Genomic DNA, 14,818 nt, shown 5'->3' on the forward strand with positions numbered 1-14,818 from the left:
CCCAATGAAATGATCTTTACAAATTTGTTTCATTCTCTAGAATCTCTACTTGGTTTCCACTTGAATTCGACTGCATGTCCTAAAATGGCTAAAGCTCAAATGAGAACGCAAGTGACAAGTCAGTAGACCAGCACTCACACCAATCATCGACCATTGTTCTTCCTCTTTATTTCTTTATTTTTATTTAACCCAACTGTTGGAACGAGAGGTGTGAAAAATTTGGCGACAAATCTTACCTAACATATATGGTCCAATCAAACAAGCGATTAAATGAATTAAACAAGTACAAGAAGCGATTACTGGTTGAAGAAATTGAGTTTGTTACATATAATATTGGGATATTAATTAAAATTGATAAATTTTTTTCCATATAAACATTTTTAGGTAAACGTTCAATAGTTTTACTTTTATAAGTAATTTTTTTTGTAACTCCAAAAATACCCTTTGGTTTATTATGTCATTTTCAACAATTCTGTGTGTGGGATGTCAAGGGTCGTACAGGGTGCGTGCAGAATGCATAGGTGCATGCGGGTGTATACAGAGTGCGTGGGTATGTGGAGAGTACGTACATGGTGCATGGGTGCGTGGGGAGTGCGCATAGGGTGTGTGCGGAGTGCGCACAAGGTGTGTGGGTGCGTATAGGGTGTGTGGGTGAGTGCGGAGTGTGTATATGGTGTATGGGTGCGTGCAGGGTGTGTGGGATGTCAAGGGTCATACAGGGTGCGTGGATGCTTGCAGGGCATGTGGGTGCCTGCAGGCTGCGTGCGGGTGCATACGGGTGGGTGCAGGTGCATGGAGAGTGCGTGAGTGTGTGTGGGGTGCGTGAAAAGTGTGTGGGTATGTGCAGGGTGCGTGAAGAGTGCGTGGATACATGAGTGCATGCGGAGTACGTGAATGCGCGATGCATCCTCATATATATATAAGAAAGAGTGCAAGAGTGCGTGCAGAGTACGAGCACCCTTGCACTCTGTTATATACATATATATTAAATAATATAATATAATATTTAAAAAATATAATAAATATAGATATTTAAAAATTAATTATTTTTATTTTTATATATTATATTAAATATTATAATATTTAATATATATATATATATTTATATTTATATTTGTTACGCACTCCACATGCACCTACGTATCATGTATTTATCCTACGCACTCTGTATTCACCCTACGTATCTTACATACACCTATGTATCTTATACGTATCTATACACTGTGATACGTACATATAAATTGTTAAAAATTACGTAATAAATCAAAGAAAGTATTTTTAAAATTAAAAATAAATTTACTTATAAAAATAAAATCATTATACATTTACTTAAAAAAATTTGCGCAAGAAAAATTTTATCATTTTTAATTAATATCCATATAATATTATTAGCTTATCAAAAGTCTTCAACTTAAAAAGCTTTACTCAATGTAATACATGCATGCTTTTTGACTATGTCCAATAAATAATCGAATGCACGTACATAACCTACTAATTAAGGCGTTGTCGAACTCGAAACTAGTGAACTCATTAAAGAAACGAGACATGTGGCTTTAATATTAGAAGAAAAGATCATTCGGTGGATATGATAGGGCACATAAATGATTTCTTGTGCAAGTTGATATATATTTGTATTGAGTTGTGAATTAGTGCCCATGCTATTAAGTAACTAGTTGAAGATGTTACATGCGAATGTGATAAGATTACGATGAAAAATGTGTCAGGGTGTGAGAAAGACCAAATAATCAAATAACAATATTAAAAAGAAGTTTTTAAATGATTCAGTCATCTAGATAATACATATATATACTGTAATGATATTATTCAAATAGAGTATTATTGAAATGTTAAAGAGAATTTAAAAAATATTAGTTTTGTTTAAACATGGATTTGATATGAGTTAAATTTAGAGTTGATTCGAGTTTAAATTCGTTTGAACTAATATACAATATCATTAAAAAACTATGAATGGAGTAAAAAATATCGTCAAATGAGTAAACTCAAAAATTTTAAAAACAATCTGATTTCTTTGTTTTCATACGAGAAAATCTTAATTTCAAGCTCTTATAAATAAATAAATAAATAAATATATATATATATATATATATATATATATATATATATATATATATATATATATATATATATATATATATATATATATATATATATATATATATATATATGTATACTCGGTTTCATTAACGGATCCATCTTACTCTTTAATCTTAATATTATTTGGGTTCGTTACCAAGCCAGGAAAGTTGAAGAAAGCTACAGAAACATGTAGCTTTCCAACTATGGCCAAATGGGTTCCACACACAGCTTTAAAAAACCTAACCCTTGACCTAACTTGCTTCACTAGCTCTGCAATAATTTAAAGTGTTCCTCTCACTACAATAAATCTTACTCTGAAGCCCCCTATACACATACATACATACATACATACATGCATGCATACATATGTGTGTGTATGAAGCCCCCATGTACATACATACATATATGCATATATATGTGTGTGTATGGCCACAGAAGGAGAGGTTAAAGACTTCTATCAGTAATTTAGCCTGGGTGAGTCATGGATAACTCAATCTCCTCTTCTTCTGTCTTACATCATAAAAAGTCCCTTAGAAACATTATGTCGCCGGCCATAAGGGGTAAAGATAATATATAGAATTGTTTGTAAGTTTATAAAGTCAAATGATCAAATAAAGTAAAACTAATTACCCACTCGAATGAAACGAGTGTCAAGCTACTCTAATCCAAATTGTCAATACTAGGATTACTTAGAGATGATGCATGGATTACGTAATTAATATATGAATATTATGAGCCCCACTGCCCATTTAATCCAAACATCTAAATGATTTAATGCTTATTTTTTAACCATTTTCATTTACTTAACAGAAACAAAGATTGGAATATCTGTATAACTTAAACTTTATCAATTTAACAATATAGATTTCAATCTCCTATATATAAATCTAATATATTTTTATATAGTATCGAAGCTAAAAAACCAAATGAGACTAAGTAACAATGCATCCAATCAAATCTATGATATTTGCACTTAAAGGAGGGTCTTAGAACAATACAAATATAGCAACGATGGGTCTAATACCCTATAGAGTCGATGATAGTTACCCTTAAAGAAGAATAATACAAGTGCATTTAAGAGGAAGTTTTAGAGATTGAATAAAAATAATATAAGCAGGGTAAAGGCTACAAGAACTATCGCATAATTTTGCTTAGAAACATAACTGTCAAGGTAGCTTTTCATCTCCTCATCCTAACCTATCTCGATCATACTTTTAGGTCACCACTATAAGTTTTTTATATTATATTTATACTGATTGCTCGTCTATAGATGAAAAGAAACAAAAAATAAATTATAATCGCCTAATGAATTTAATATATGATATAACATGTTCATCTCATAACTGTTTACTCAAGAAAAGTCCACAAATAAAAATGCATATGAAGCTTGACGCCGAAAGGGTCGAAGCGATGCAAGGCAATGTTTTTTAACCTATAGGGAAAAGTTTACGTATCCAACCATGCAACTTGAAGCTATACAAATATATCATGTCACCTAATTGTTGTATAATAAAATTATGTATATTTATTTTTGATGTATAATTTATATACACAGATGATGTATTATTATGTGATTGAGTGATTTTGAATTAAAGATAAAGTAATATTCAATCGTGTGATTAGACATTATCTATATATATAAATTGTATACTAAAAATAAATACAGATAATATTACTCATTACTATATAACACATGCATTAACATTTAAACATTTATGATAATATATGAAAAATAGCTAACTCTAATATTATGCATAAATATTTTTGAGTATATAAATATATACATATATGATATGTTATCAAAAAATTAAATATTATTTTATTATTAATTTAAAATCATCTAATTATAAGATAATATATCATATATATCAATTTATTTATTAAAAAGTGGATTCGTATAATTTTATTGTTTAGATGAAACTTGGTTTAAACATAATTAGACAAATTAAGGGTAGATTAATATTTGATATTTACCTTTTCTTTTTTCACATTTTCCATGCTATGGCATCATCATTGGCATTCATTGAATTAATAGGAACACGCATGAGATGAAAATGGAGAGGACTGGTTAAATGGTGTTGTCAATTTGAAAAGAGAAACTCATTTTTCTTTAATTTTGCCTTTTAATTTAGACTTTAGGGGTTTGAATTTGATATTGAAAATTTCACAGACTTCAGTGTTAAGAGTTCCTTTTTCTTTTTTCGGTCTTTTATTCTCTTTTTAGTTATACAGTGGATTCCAATTTTTTTCATTTTTTTATCTTAAAAAATGTGAAATAATTGTTAAGCATGGAATGTCTCGATTGAAGATGATGGAACAGTAATATATCATTAAATATGAAAATCAAAATTTATATTACATAAAATTAATTGATTTATATTAAGATTTAATCTTTTCCATTTATATACGATTTACTTATATTATATTTATTAAATGTGAGACTTTAATCTTTAACAACCTCTCTAAAGTATAATCATTACAGAGTATTAGACCTATTATTTCGATTATGTTTTGATATCATATCAAAATATATTAGGTTTATAAATGTGAAAATTAAAACTCATATTATAAAAAGGGAAAAAGACTATTTCCCACCTAAGTTTTAGCCTTATCTCAAAAGTATACTTACCCCTGATGAAAAACTCAAATACCCACCCAAAGTTTAATCTGTTTGGACTCATTCACATATTTTTTGTTAGGGTTAAGGAGCAAATTTGTTATTTTATCAATAATATTAAATAATTAAAATTTTATCTCATTTTCCTCCCTTTAATTTGAAAAACTAACATTTATCATCTGAATTAAGTTTTAAAAAATTCACTTTTCTCCTTTGAAATGCAGCTATTTTCTTCAACGATGACGGAGAAGTTTTCATCCAGAGGTCGATCACCTCGTCGTCCAGATTTAGATGACGCTCGTCACTCTCTCTCCAGCCACGTCATCGTCGGTGAGCGAAGAGAAAGTGAAAAAAATTAGGGATTTGGGAGGGTGAAAGTCACTTTTCAAAGTTCAGAGACGAGGGTCAAAGTTAATTTTTAAAATCAGAGGGGAAAAATATGATAAAATTATATAACTTGAATGTAAATAGTAAAATAACGGTCTTACCTCTATATTTAATAAAAAACTTAATGATAGTTTAGAGATTGGTAGGTATTTGAGTTTTTCATCAGACGTAGATATACTTTTTGAGATAAGACTAAAACTTGAGTAGAAAATAACCATTTTTCCTTGTAAAAAACTAACTTGTGTTAAAATTTAATCTCCCACACCAAAGTCAAATGTTAAAATTAATATATGCATATAGGTTTCTAGGTTTTAAATCCTCCCATTGCGTGAATTAGAAGAAAGAAATAGTCCATAGCTATGACCAAACTTAATTATTTCTTTCAGGTGATAGCGATTAATCAACAACAACAAAAAGAAAAAAAATTCAAAGCCATCCAATCACCATTATTGAAAATGCTTTTTCAAAATATTGTTTTAATTGATTACATTTCCCTTAAAGCAGCAGCTCCATACATCGAAGATTCAATTTCATACCCACCTCTCAAAAACTTCAACAATATAAAAATCGGTAATTAATTAATTAAATATAATTTATCTCCATTCTCAATTGAAATTATTTTTTTTAATTTTAGGCACATTTAGTTTAAAAAATATTTTATTATCAAAATTTAAAAATTATCTTAAAAACAGATTAATTTGAGAATTATTAGATATAAATTGTTATTATATTTATAAAATTTGATAAAAATAGATAAATACAAATAATTATTCAATAAAACTATGTGTACCCACTTTGGATACACAAATGTATACATATTTATATATATCATCATGTGATTGGATGATTTTGAATTAAGAATAAAACAATAACCAATCATATGATGACACATATGAGTGTGTATACATTTGTGTACCCAAAGTGGGTACACATAGTATTGCTCATAATTATTATGTTTAGTTAGAGATAATAAAAAAAAATATCAATACATTATTTTACTTAAATACTCTTAAGTATAATTATTCTAAAATATTTTTATATTATTTATCATATTAATTAAAAATGAGATTATATTTACTTTTAAAAAATTAATAAATAAAGATATAATTATAATAAAATTAATACTATATTAATATTCTTTTAATACTTAAAGTAGAGATAATAATTTGATTATATTTTATATTATTTATCGCATCACTATTGGTAATAGAAAATTACCAAAATCTTTTATTACTTATAAACTAAATAAAATAATGTACGTAATAAAAGATAGATTATCATAATAATCTTTAATCTCCTCTTAACAAATGTCCCTTAGTACGAAGAATATTTCCTTGTATCCGTAAACTTAGCTATAATTAGCATTGACGGGAAGGATATTTAATTATTGAATTACCAATTTGTGGGAGAGCTAATCAATGTTTTAGGCCATTAACCTCGATTTAATTATATAATTATATTTTTCGCATTAAAGAAAGAAAAAGTCGAGGGACATGGAAGGAAGGTTGTCAGGTTTAAACCATTTTATTCAATTTCATGTTTTTAATGTGATGGCGATAAAAAATTGAAGTCAATCCTCATAATTAAAGTGCAAATTTGCATGAATACCTCGAGGCAATTGGATGAACAGACTCTTCTAATAAAGGAAATTTCGCGTGTTCATCCATAAATAGGATGGGAATAATAATTCCACTAAGATGGGACTATCAAAGAATAATTCACATTTCACGAAATGTTAAAAAGGGGTCTAAAGTTGGCGTAACCAACCACGAAAGGTCAAGCTTTTTTTAATATGAGTAAGAACTATATATAATTAAAGATAAGATGAGCACAATTTATTTAAAAAATAAATAATTTTACCTACCCAATCTAACTGTTATGAGTTAATATAAGGTCAAAAGGCTTATCCTCACCTACAGTTTAGTGTTTTCGTAAATTTTTAATCATTAATTTTAAAAATTATAAACACCTATCTATTTATTAATTTTTTTAGTTATTGTTAAAGGTAAAATTATTATTTAATAAAAATATTTAAAAAAACTAAAAAATTGTTATTTTTTTATATTTTTAAAAATTTAACATTCCCCTCTCCCACTCCCATCCAAGGTTTTTATCTCCTCATATTTGGTGAACAATAATTTCTTGATAATCGGTATTCTCTCTTATAGTTTGCTTATCTCTCTCTCTCTCCCAATCTCTCTGTCGCTCTCCTCTGTAGTCATTGTCTCTAATGAAAATGAAATCATCTTTGTCAAAGACGGGATAAAATGTCTTCATCTCAAATGTAAACATTTCATCTTCACGACGAAATTTATCCATATAGGTGAACAATGTGCGACTAATGAAAACCCATGAACAAAGACCCTAGTCAATGAACAACATTCAGTCATATCTAAATACGTTTTAGATACATCTTTGTCTCTTTTTGAAATGAGAAGAGTGGTGAAAAGACTGGAAGAGGGAAATAAGTTGATCAGGAGAGAGAACGCCAATGATTGGAAAGTTGTTGTTCGTTGGAAAGAAGATGATCAAAACTCTAAGGGAGAAATGTGATAAATTTTTTAATTTTATAAAATATTTTTATTAAATAACAAATTTACCCTTAATAATAACTAAAAAAAATTAACAAATAAAAAAATATTTTAGATTTTTAAAGTTAGTAGATGAAAATTCACAAACAATTAAATTTTGGGTGGGAATAAGTCTTCTGGCCTTACTATAATATAACGATGTATGGTTTGCCACTAATAAAGATTAAATAGCCCGTGGGCATTTGTTAAAGGGCTGAAAAAATTGCTTGTAAGGCCTTTTTATCCACGAAAATTAAGAAATTATCTTCTTTCAATGCGCTATAGGATGACTTATTTAATAGTGTTTGGACTAAAATGCCCTTAACTTCTTTATCCTATCACTTAATAACACTACTCCCGTATAAAACTCAAACAAAATAATTACAAAAACTAAAAAGAGGATTTATCTTTTCCTGTAAAGAGGGATCTTTTCTTGAGTCAAACTGCAATTTGGACTCAAGTTCTTTGAATAAACCTTCATGTTGATTTGAGCAAATTTACTATTCAGGATTTTTTGTATTCAATTACCCAAAAAAAGAGATAATATTTTAACATTTTAAATGATTTTTCATAATGAACTTTTCTTGTATCTTAATTTTTGATTAATTCTTAGACCAAACTAGAACAGATTAATTCGTTATAACATGTTTATATAGAGCGAGTGGGACTCGGTGACCCAGTCAACTCTATTGGGTCGGAAGAGATTGCACTCACGGTCTGTCTTCCTTCTTGGGAAGGGCGTATGTGAGATAGTTGAAGGGTAATTTGGGGAATGTGACTGGAAATTTTCCTTAAGTCACTTCTTTTTCCAGTCTTTTCCTTGTCACAATCGTAAAGCTTTCCGTTGCATTACTCTTTACTGTATATTTTTGTCGTCTCCTTCTCATCTTCCAAAGAGAAGGCCAGTGGCTACAAATTTGGGTCATATATTGATTACGATTATAATCATTATTTGCTGAAAAATTATTGATGTTATTGATATTAACTCTTATATTTATTTTAATTCAATAAAAGCTTAACAAATTTTTTGTTTTTTATTTTTCTGTAATTTCTGTCCTTTCAGCCAACGGTTTATCCATTATTTTCAAGGCTATGCGTCTCTCTCTTCGTCACATAGTTTGTTTTATATAATGCTTAGTCACCACACACTCTTGCCATTTTCACGCGAAATCCTTCTCTTGCAGACTTTCTTTCCAAAATCCCTCATCACTTTCGCATTCTTCTTCTTTTTATAAATATATGCCTCTATCTTCTCTGTTCTTTATGTAACTGCAATCTTTAATCAGACATCTTGTCTCCCACTTCTTGAATTGTCTGTCTTTCTGCTCAAAGCTCTCTCTTTTGTATAATGTAATCTTGGTTTCAACTCTTCTTGTTCGTTGGTAAATGCCCATTTCCTTCAAATTTGAATAAACCGATTTTCTTATTATGTCAATTATGTCAATCATGTCTTCTCGTTAATCTTGCTGTGCGGTGTCCGGTTTCTTCGAGTTTTATATTGAGTTTTGTTGAAGACTTGAAGGCCATTTCCTTTAAATCTTGTTTGTGATAATGGGGTTTCGTTAATTTGGAAGTTTTTGTGCTCGAAGTTTAAAAGTTCTCTACTTTGACTTGCCCTTTACCTCAAAATTAAGTCAGTTTGTATGGTTATATCATGTAAGTTTTCTTGTAATGCATTTTGTTTTTGTTGATGCTGTTTTTGGCGGGATTCAGTTGATGAGTAAGTAGAAAGCAGTTAGTGATGGATCTTAGTTCTGTTGAAGTTAGTCGTTAGTGGAATTTCTGAGGTTATGGAGAGCATCTGTTCATTCCGCTAAGTTGGACTTTTTTCTCTCTTCATTATGGATTTTGTTCGCTAATATCTTTGATTTTCATATATGGAATCCAAGTAATTCCAGTATTGACTGCTAATTAATTCTTTTGTTCTTATAGCAATATACTGGTATCATTCTTTTTAGATTACACGAAATGTAAATTTAAAAGATAATATATTTGGATTTCTTAATTATGTACCCAAAAATGGTGAATTCACATTTTTATTCTGAAATCTTATATGAAGATGGAAATACTTGTCTTTTTGCTCCTAAGTCCTTGTACTTTTCTCTGGTTATGCAAGTTTAGTTGCTAGATTGGCCTCTCGAGTAACTTTAATCTGTGTTTAATCCTTGTGTTTGAATTTCATTAAATTTGGTTTCCTTCAAAAAAATTGGAGAGGGTGCAAAAACCTCAATTCTGTCATATTTGCGAATAAAATTGAATTATCATGGAAGAAACTTTTGTTCCCTTCCGTGGAATTAAGAATGATCTCAAAGCAAGGATCGCATGCTATAAGCAAGATTGGACTGGTGGTTTTCGTGCTGGTTTCAGGTTTGTGACTTCATGATTGACTAGAAAGTAACATAATTTTCATAGATTATGTTCTTCTTATTTTGACCTTCATTTCTGTTTCAATGTACACAGCTTAAAATGATTTGAAGTATTAGTATCTTCTAAGCATATATGTTTTCTGTTATCTAGGATCTTAGCTCCAACAACATACATATTCTTTGCTTCTGCTATTCCAGTTATATCTTTTGGGGAGCAGCTTGAAAGAAATACAAGTAGGACCATACTTAATGCAGATTTCCTCAACTTTTTTGGTGCTTCAAATTGTCCTTTGCTGAGACATGCTTTCTTTGGTTATATGTTACAGATGGAAGTTTGACTGCAGTGCAAACCCTTGCATCAACAGCACTCTGTGGTATTATTCACTCAATTCTTGGTGGACAGCCCCTACTCATACTTGGAGTGGCTGAGCCAACCGTGTTGATGTACACATTTATGTTCAACTTTGCCAAGGAACGCGAAGATTTGGGTCAGAAACTATTCTTGGCCTGGACTGGATGGTATCAATACTCTGCATCATTAAATAGTACTCCCTGATTGATTTCCTGGTGACACTAAAATATCCTGTATTCTGTTGGGTTTTCAGGGTCTGTGTTTGGACGGCTCTACTGCTCTTCTTGCTGTCCATTTTAGGTGCATGCTCCATAATTAATCGATTTACGCGTATTGCTGGTGAATTGTTTGGTCTGCTGATTGCAATGCTTTTCATGCAGCAAGCCATAAGGGTGAGTATTATTCATGAACTTATCTTATTAAATGACTGACCAGCTAGAGCTTAAGGATGTTGGAATATTCTTGAAAATTCTTTATTTGCATTTTTGGAGTAATTTTAGTTTCTAGCATAATTTTTTAAATAGTGATAATTCTGGAATCTGACAGATTTATTTAAAGCAGCCCTTCATAGACACAATTTTATGCTGTCAAAACTCTGATTTCTCTGTAATTTGAACTAATGAACTTTATTCTACAGGGAGTTGTGGAGGAATTTGGCATTCCACAGAGAGAAAATCCTAATCAGATTGCGCTCCAATCCTCTTGGCGATTTGGCAATGGGATGTTTGCATTGGTTCTGTCTTTTGGCCTTCTTTTAACGGCACTTAAGAGTCGTAAAGCTAGATCATGGCGCTATGGTTCAGGTATACTGTCACTCTTTCAATTTCATCACATATGAGTTATAGATTCTACCTAACAGATCAGTAAATCTCATTCTTGTGATCATGCAATTGTTTTCTGAGTCTAGCATATTTCATTCTTAAGCAATTCATGTTGAACTTACAGTACTGTAGAATCTGTACACTTATCAGTTCTGTACCTCTTTAACTTTACTGTTTGTTGGATGGGATTTCAAATCTCTAGGTTGGCTAAGAGGATTTATAGCAGATTATGGGGTTCCTCTTATGGTGCTTGTATGGACTGGAATATCGTACATACCTACAAATGATGTTCCAAGAGGGATTCCAAGGCGACTTTTCAGTCCAAATCCATGGTCTGCTGGTGCTTACTCAAATTGGACAGTTATCAAGGTGAATCCTATAAAACAAACTCCTCAATGAGTGAACATTATGTTGGCGCCTGCTTGAAACAATGCTAAATTTTTGCTCTGTCATCCTCAGTCATGCAAGAAACTGATGCTTATTTGGTTTACAGGAAATGGTGAATGTGCCTCCTTTGTATATAATTGGAGCATTTATTCCAGCAACTATGATTGCTGTTCTTTACTACTTTGATCACAGTGTTGCATCTCAACTTGCTCAACAAGAGGAGTTCAATCTGAAGAAACCATCTTCATACCATTATGACCTTCTTGTTTTGGGTTTCTTGGTGAGCTGTTGTCTTGGCAGATTTTTTTATCTCACGAACTTAAAGAAATTCAAAGCAAACAATTAATTAATCCATTATTGGGGAAATTTATTTAAAATTTTTCCTGACCAGGTAATATTATGCGGTCTTCTTGGCATTCCCCCTTCCAATGGTGTGATTCCTCAATCCCCCATGCATACAAAAAGCTTAGCTACCCTGAAACATCAGGTTATTTCTAATATACTGGGTTCTTAAATTTACATTGAAGTATCCAACAATCAATTTATTTATATAGTTTTTATTGTAGTAGGCATTCTTGCTGGGTTATTTGATGTTATATATATCTTTATTTTTATTATAACTCTTATCCAAATTTTGCTTCTCTGTGACAGCTTTTGAGAAATAAGCTTGTATCAACAGCACGAAAAAGTATACAGAAAAATTCAAGCCTGTGTCAATTATACAGGAACATGCAAGAAGCATACAATGAAATGCAGACTCCACTTGTCTATCAACGTCCATCCGCTCTGGTATATTCATTTGCACATTTCTTTTGGATTGATATAATTTTTTTCCTTCATTGCTCCAACATTTAATTTTAAACAGGGACTGAAAGAACTGAAAGAATCCACAATCCAACTGGCCTCAACTGCTGGGTACATTGACGCTCCTGTTGATCAAACTGTTTTTGATGTGAATAAGGATATTGATGATCTTTTGCCTGTTGAAGTCAAGGAACAGCGTCTCAGCAATCTGCTTCAGTCAATTATGGTTGCTGGTTGTGTTGCTGCCATGCCTCTTCTGAAGAAGATCCCAACTTCTGTTCTTTGGGGCTACTTTGCCTTCATGGCCATTGAAAGCTTGCCTGGTAATCAATGCTGGGAGAGGATATTATTGCTTTTCACTGCTCCAAGTAGAAGATACAAGTAAGTGCATCTTAATATATGCAGCTATAAGTCCTAAGATATAATATCTGTCATACTTTACAAATATATCTACATTAAAAATTTTATTTTCTATTTGTTCAGTACTGTGGCTGGAGTTATAATATAATGTACATACACCTTGAATTTTCCCAATTGATGCTTATGATGAATGAATAATTTGAAAAGTAACCAAATCATATATTCAAGTTGTGAGCATAATTGCAACCAAAATTATTAGGTGAGTTAGTTGGCTATCATTATCATTTTTATAAAAATAGAAATCTAATTGCCAGTTTTGACTTTCAGGGTGTTGGCGGACAATCATGCAACATTTATTGAAACTGTTCCCTTCAAAACAATTACTGCATTCACAATTTTCCAGATAGTTTATTTGTTTGCATGCTTTGGCATAACATGGATCCCAATAGCTGGGGTCCTTTTCCCACTGTTGATCATGCTTCTTGTTCCATTGCGACAATATTTGCTCCCTAAGTTTTTTAAAGCAGCCCATCTTCAAGACTTGGATGCTGCAGCATACGAGGAAGCTCCTGCAGTTGCTTATAACATGACATTTGAAGTAAGTTGTCCAGATGCTTTGTTAGTTTCATGTAAGCTTAATTGCAAATCTGGTTGGAACATGAAACATTATTGGTTTTCCTAACTTCTTTTTGTAAAATAAGTAAATAAAAAAAAGAAACAAAAGACAAAGAAGAAAGGCATATGTGATCCGCTTGTTTTCTGCTATATCTATAATTAATATCAGACTTAGAAAGTACTAGCAAGTCAGTATTTAGTAATTAGTGTTAGGTACGTGTATAATTTTGCATTCAGGTGTTGTCTGGGGGATGCACATCGGCAAAATTGGGGTTATCTTGAGTCTAAGATTATGGAGCTACCCATGGCCAGGCCAATATAATTTTATAAACCTATTTTTGAATGCTTTTTTTTTTTTTTTTTGTAATTCACAGGATCAAACTCAGGCTAGAACTACTGACATTGACAGTGGGGAAATCCTAGATGAAATTGTTACAAGAAGCCGTGGTGAGATCCGCCGCATACAGAGTCCAAAAATTACCAGTGTGTCTCCAACTCCACTTCAGAATATAAACCATTCTTACAGTCCACGGGTGTCAGAGAGCACATATAGCCCCCGTGTTAGAGAATTGAGGCGGGAAAGGAGTGCCGGTTTGAGTGGACAAGGAATTGAAATAAAGCATTCACCCAGTCCTCGGCCATCTGGTCTTGGAAAAAACAGTCATGGTTCACCTCCAGTCTGAAGTCATAAATGCAAAACTTGGGTGTGTTTAAAAGTCAATGGTGCTCGAGAGGTCGTGTTAAAGTCATGTAACTAAGTTTTAGGTGTGTCTTTTTCTTCCTCTTCTAATCCTACATGTTCTCCTGTGACAGTTCTCCTTTTATATCTAAAATAAACTGGGCAGAGGACATATTTATGGAAATGGAAAAAATGCTTTATTTTGCCGGGCTTTCATCAGAAACATTAAATCAATCTCATGACAATCCCCTTGATCTATTCTGATGGATCTTACTAAAAGATACTGACCCACAAGAACACTATTTCTTCTTTGTACTGTGAAAATAGCTTCAGTTGGTGTTAAAGATAAGGAATTTACAGCTCATGCAAACTTCTTCTAGCTTCATTCGCTTCCACTTGTCAGACAGACAATGTCTCTGAATTGCACTCTCTTGAAGAATTTATGTGCTTCTGCTTTGCTTTCTTATTCCTGATTGTCATCGAGAAAGTAAAAGCTGTGGCACTGAGTCTAAGTGAGTTAGTGAAACTGATGAATAAACGGCGCCAACATGTATCATTTTACAGTAGGGGAAAGGAAAAGAGGATAGCAGAGTCTCTCTTATCTCTCATCTCCCGGTACTCACAAATTATAATGGTACAAAAGTCTATTTCTGGGTGCGGGCTTAATGTCCAGTTTCTGACTTACGAGCTTTATTTCATCCTGAATTTAAACATTCTTAATGATAAATCTTTCTTTATTCTTTAACTAATCAACTCCAGGGAA

General features: G+C 31.6%; 1 protein-coding gene across 1 annotated transcript; it reads left to right on the forward strand.

Moving 5' to 3' along the window:
- The first annotated feature begins 8,814 nt into the window (after positions 1 to 8,814).
- Positions 8,815 to 14,259, forward strand: LOC123210049 (probable boron transporter 2). The gene is made up of 12 exons (XM_044628211.1): positions 8,815 to 10,038; positions 10,189 to 10,271; positions 10,364 to 10,556; positions 10,643 to 10,781; positions 11,027 to 11,192; positions 11,413 to 11,579; positions 11,704 to 11,877; positions 11,989 to 12,084; positions 12,249 to 12,386; positions 12,463 to 12,782; positions 13,089 to 13,359; positions 13,751 to 14,259. The coding sequence occupies exons 1-12, from the start codon at positions 9,935 to 9,937 to the stop codon at positions 14,057 to 14,059; spliced, it is 2,160 nt and encodes a 719-aa protein (XP_044484146.1). The 5' UTR covers positions 8,815 to 9,934; the 3' UTR covers positions 14,060 to 14,259.
- The last annotated feature ends 559 nt before the right edge of the window (positions 14,260 to 14,818 follow it).

This window comes from Mangifera indica, chromosome 3, assembly GCF_011075055.1.
Source record: "Mangifera indica cultivar Alphonso chromosome 3, CATAS_Mindica_2.1, whole genome shotgun sequence".
Taxonomy (NCBI): Eukaryota; Viridiplantae; Streptophyta; class Magnoliopsida; order Sapindales; family Anacardiaceae; genus Mangifera; species Mangifera indica.

What these genes read in the sequence shown, in the direction of transcription:
- LOC123210049 (XM_044628211.1), top strand. Translation starts at nt 9,935, where the DNA reads ATGGAAGAAACTTTTGTTCCCTTCCGTGGAATTAAGAATGATCTCAAA. An exon ending in TCATGCAGCAAGCCATAAGG is followed by an intron (nt 10,782 to 11,026) that starts GTGAGTATTATT and finishes TTTATTCTACAG; the next exon opens with GGAGTTGTGGAGGAATTTGG. An exon ending in GCTCCAAGTAGAAGATACAA is followed by an intron (nt 12,783 to 13,088) that starts GTAAGTGCATCT and finishes TTTGACTTTCAG; the next exon opens with GGTGTTGGCGGACAATCATG.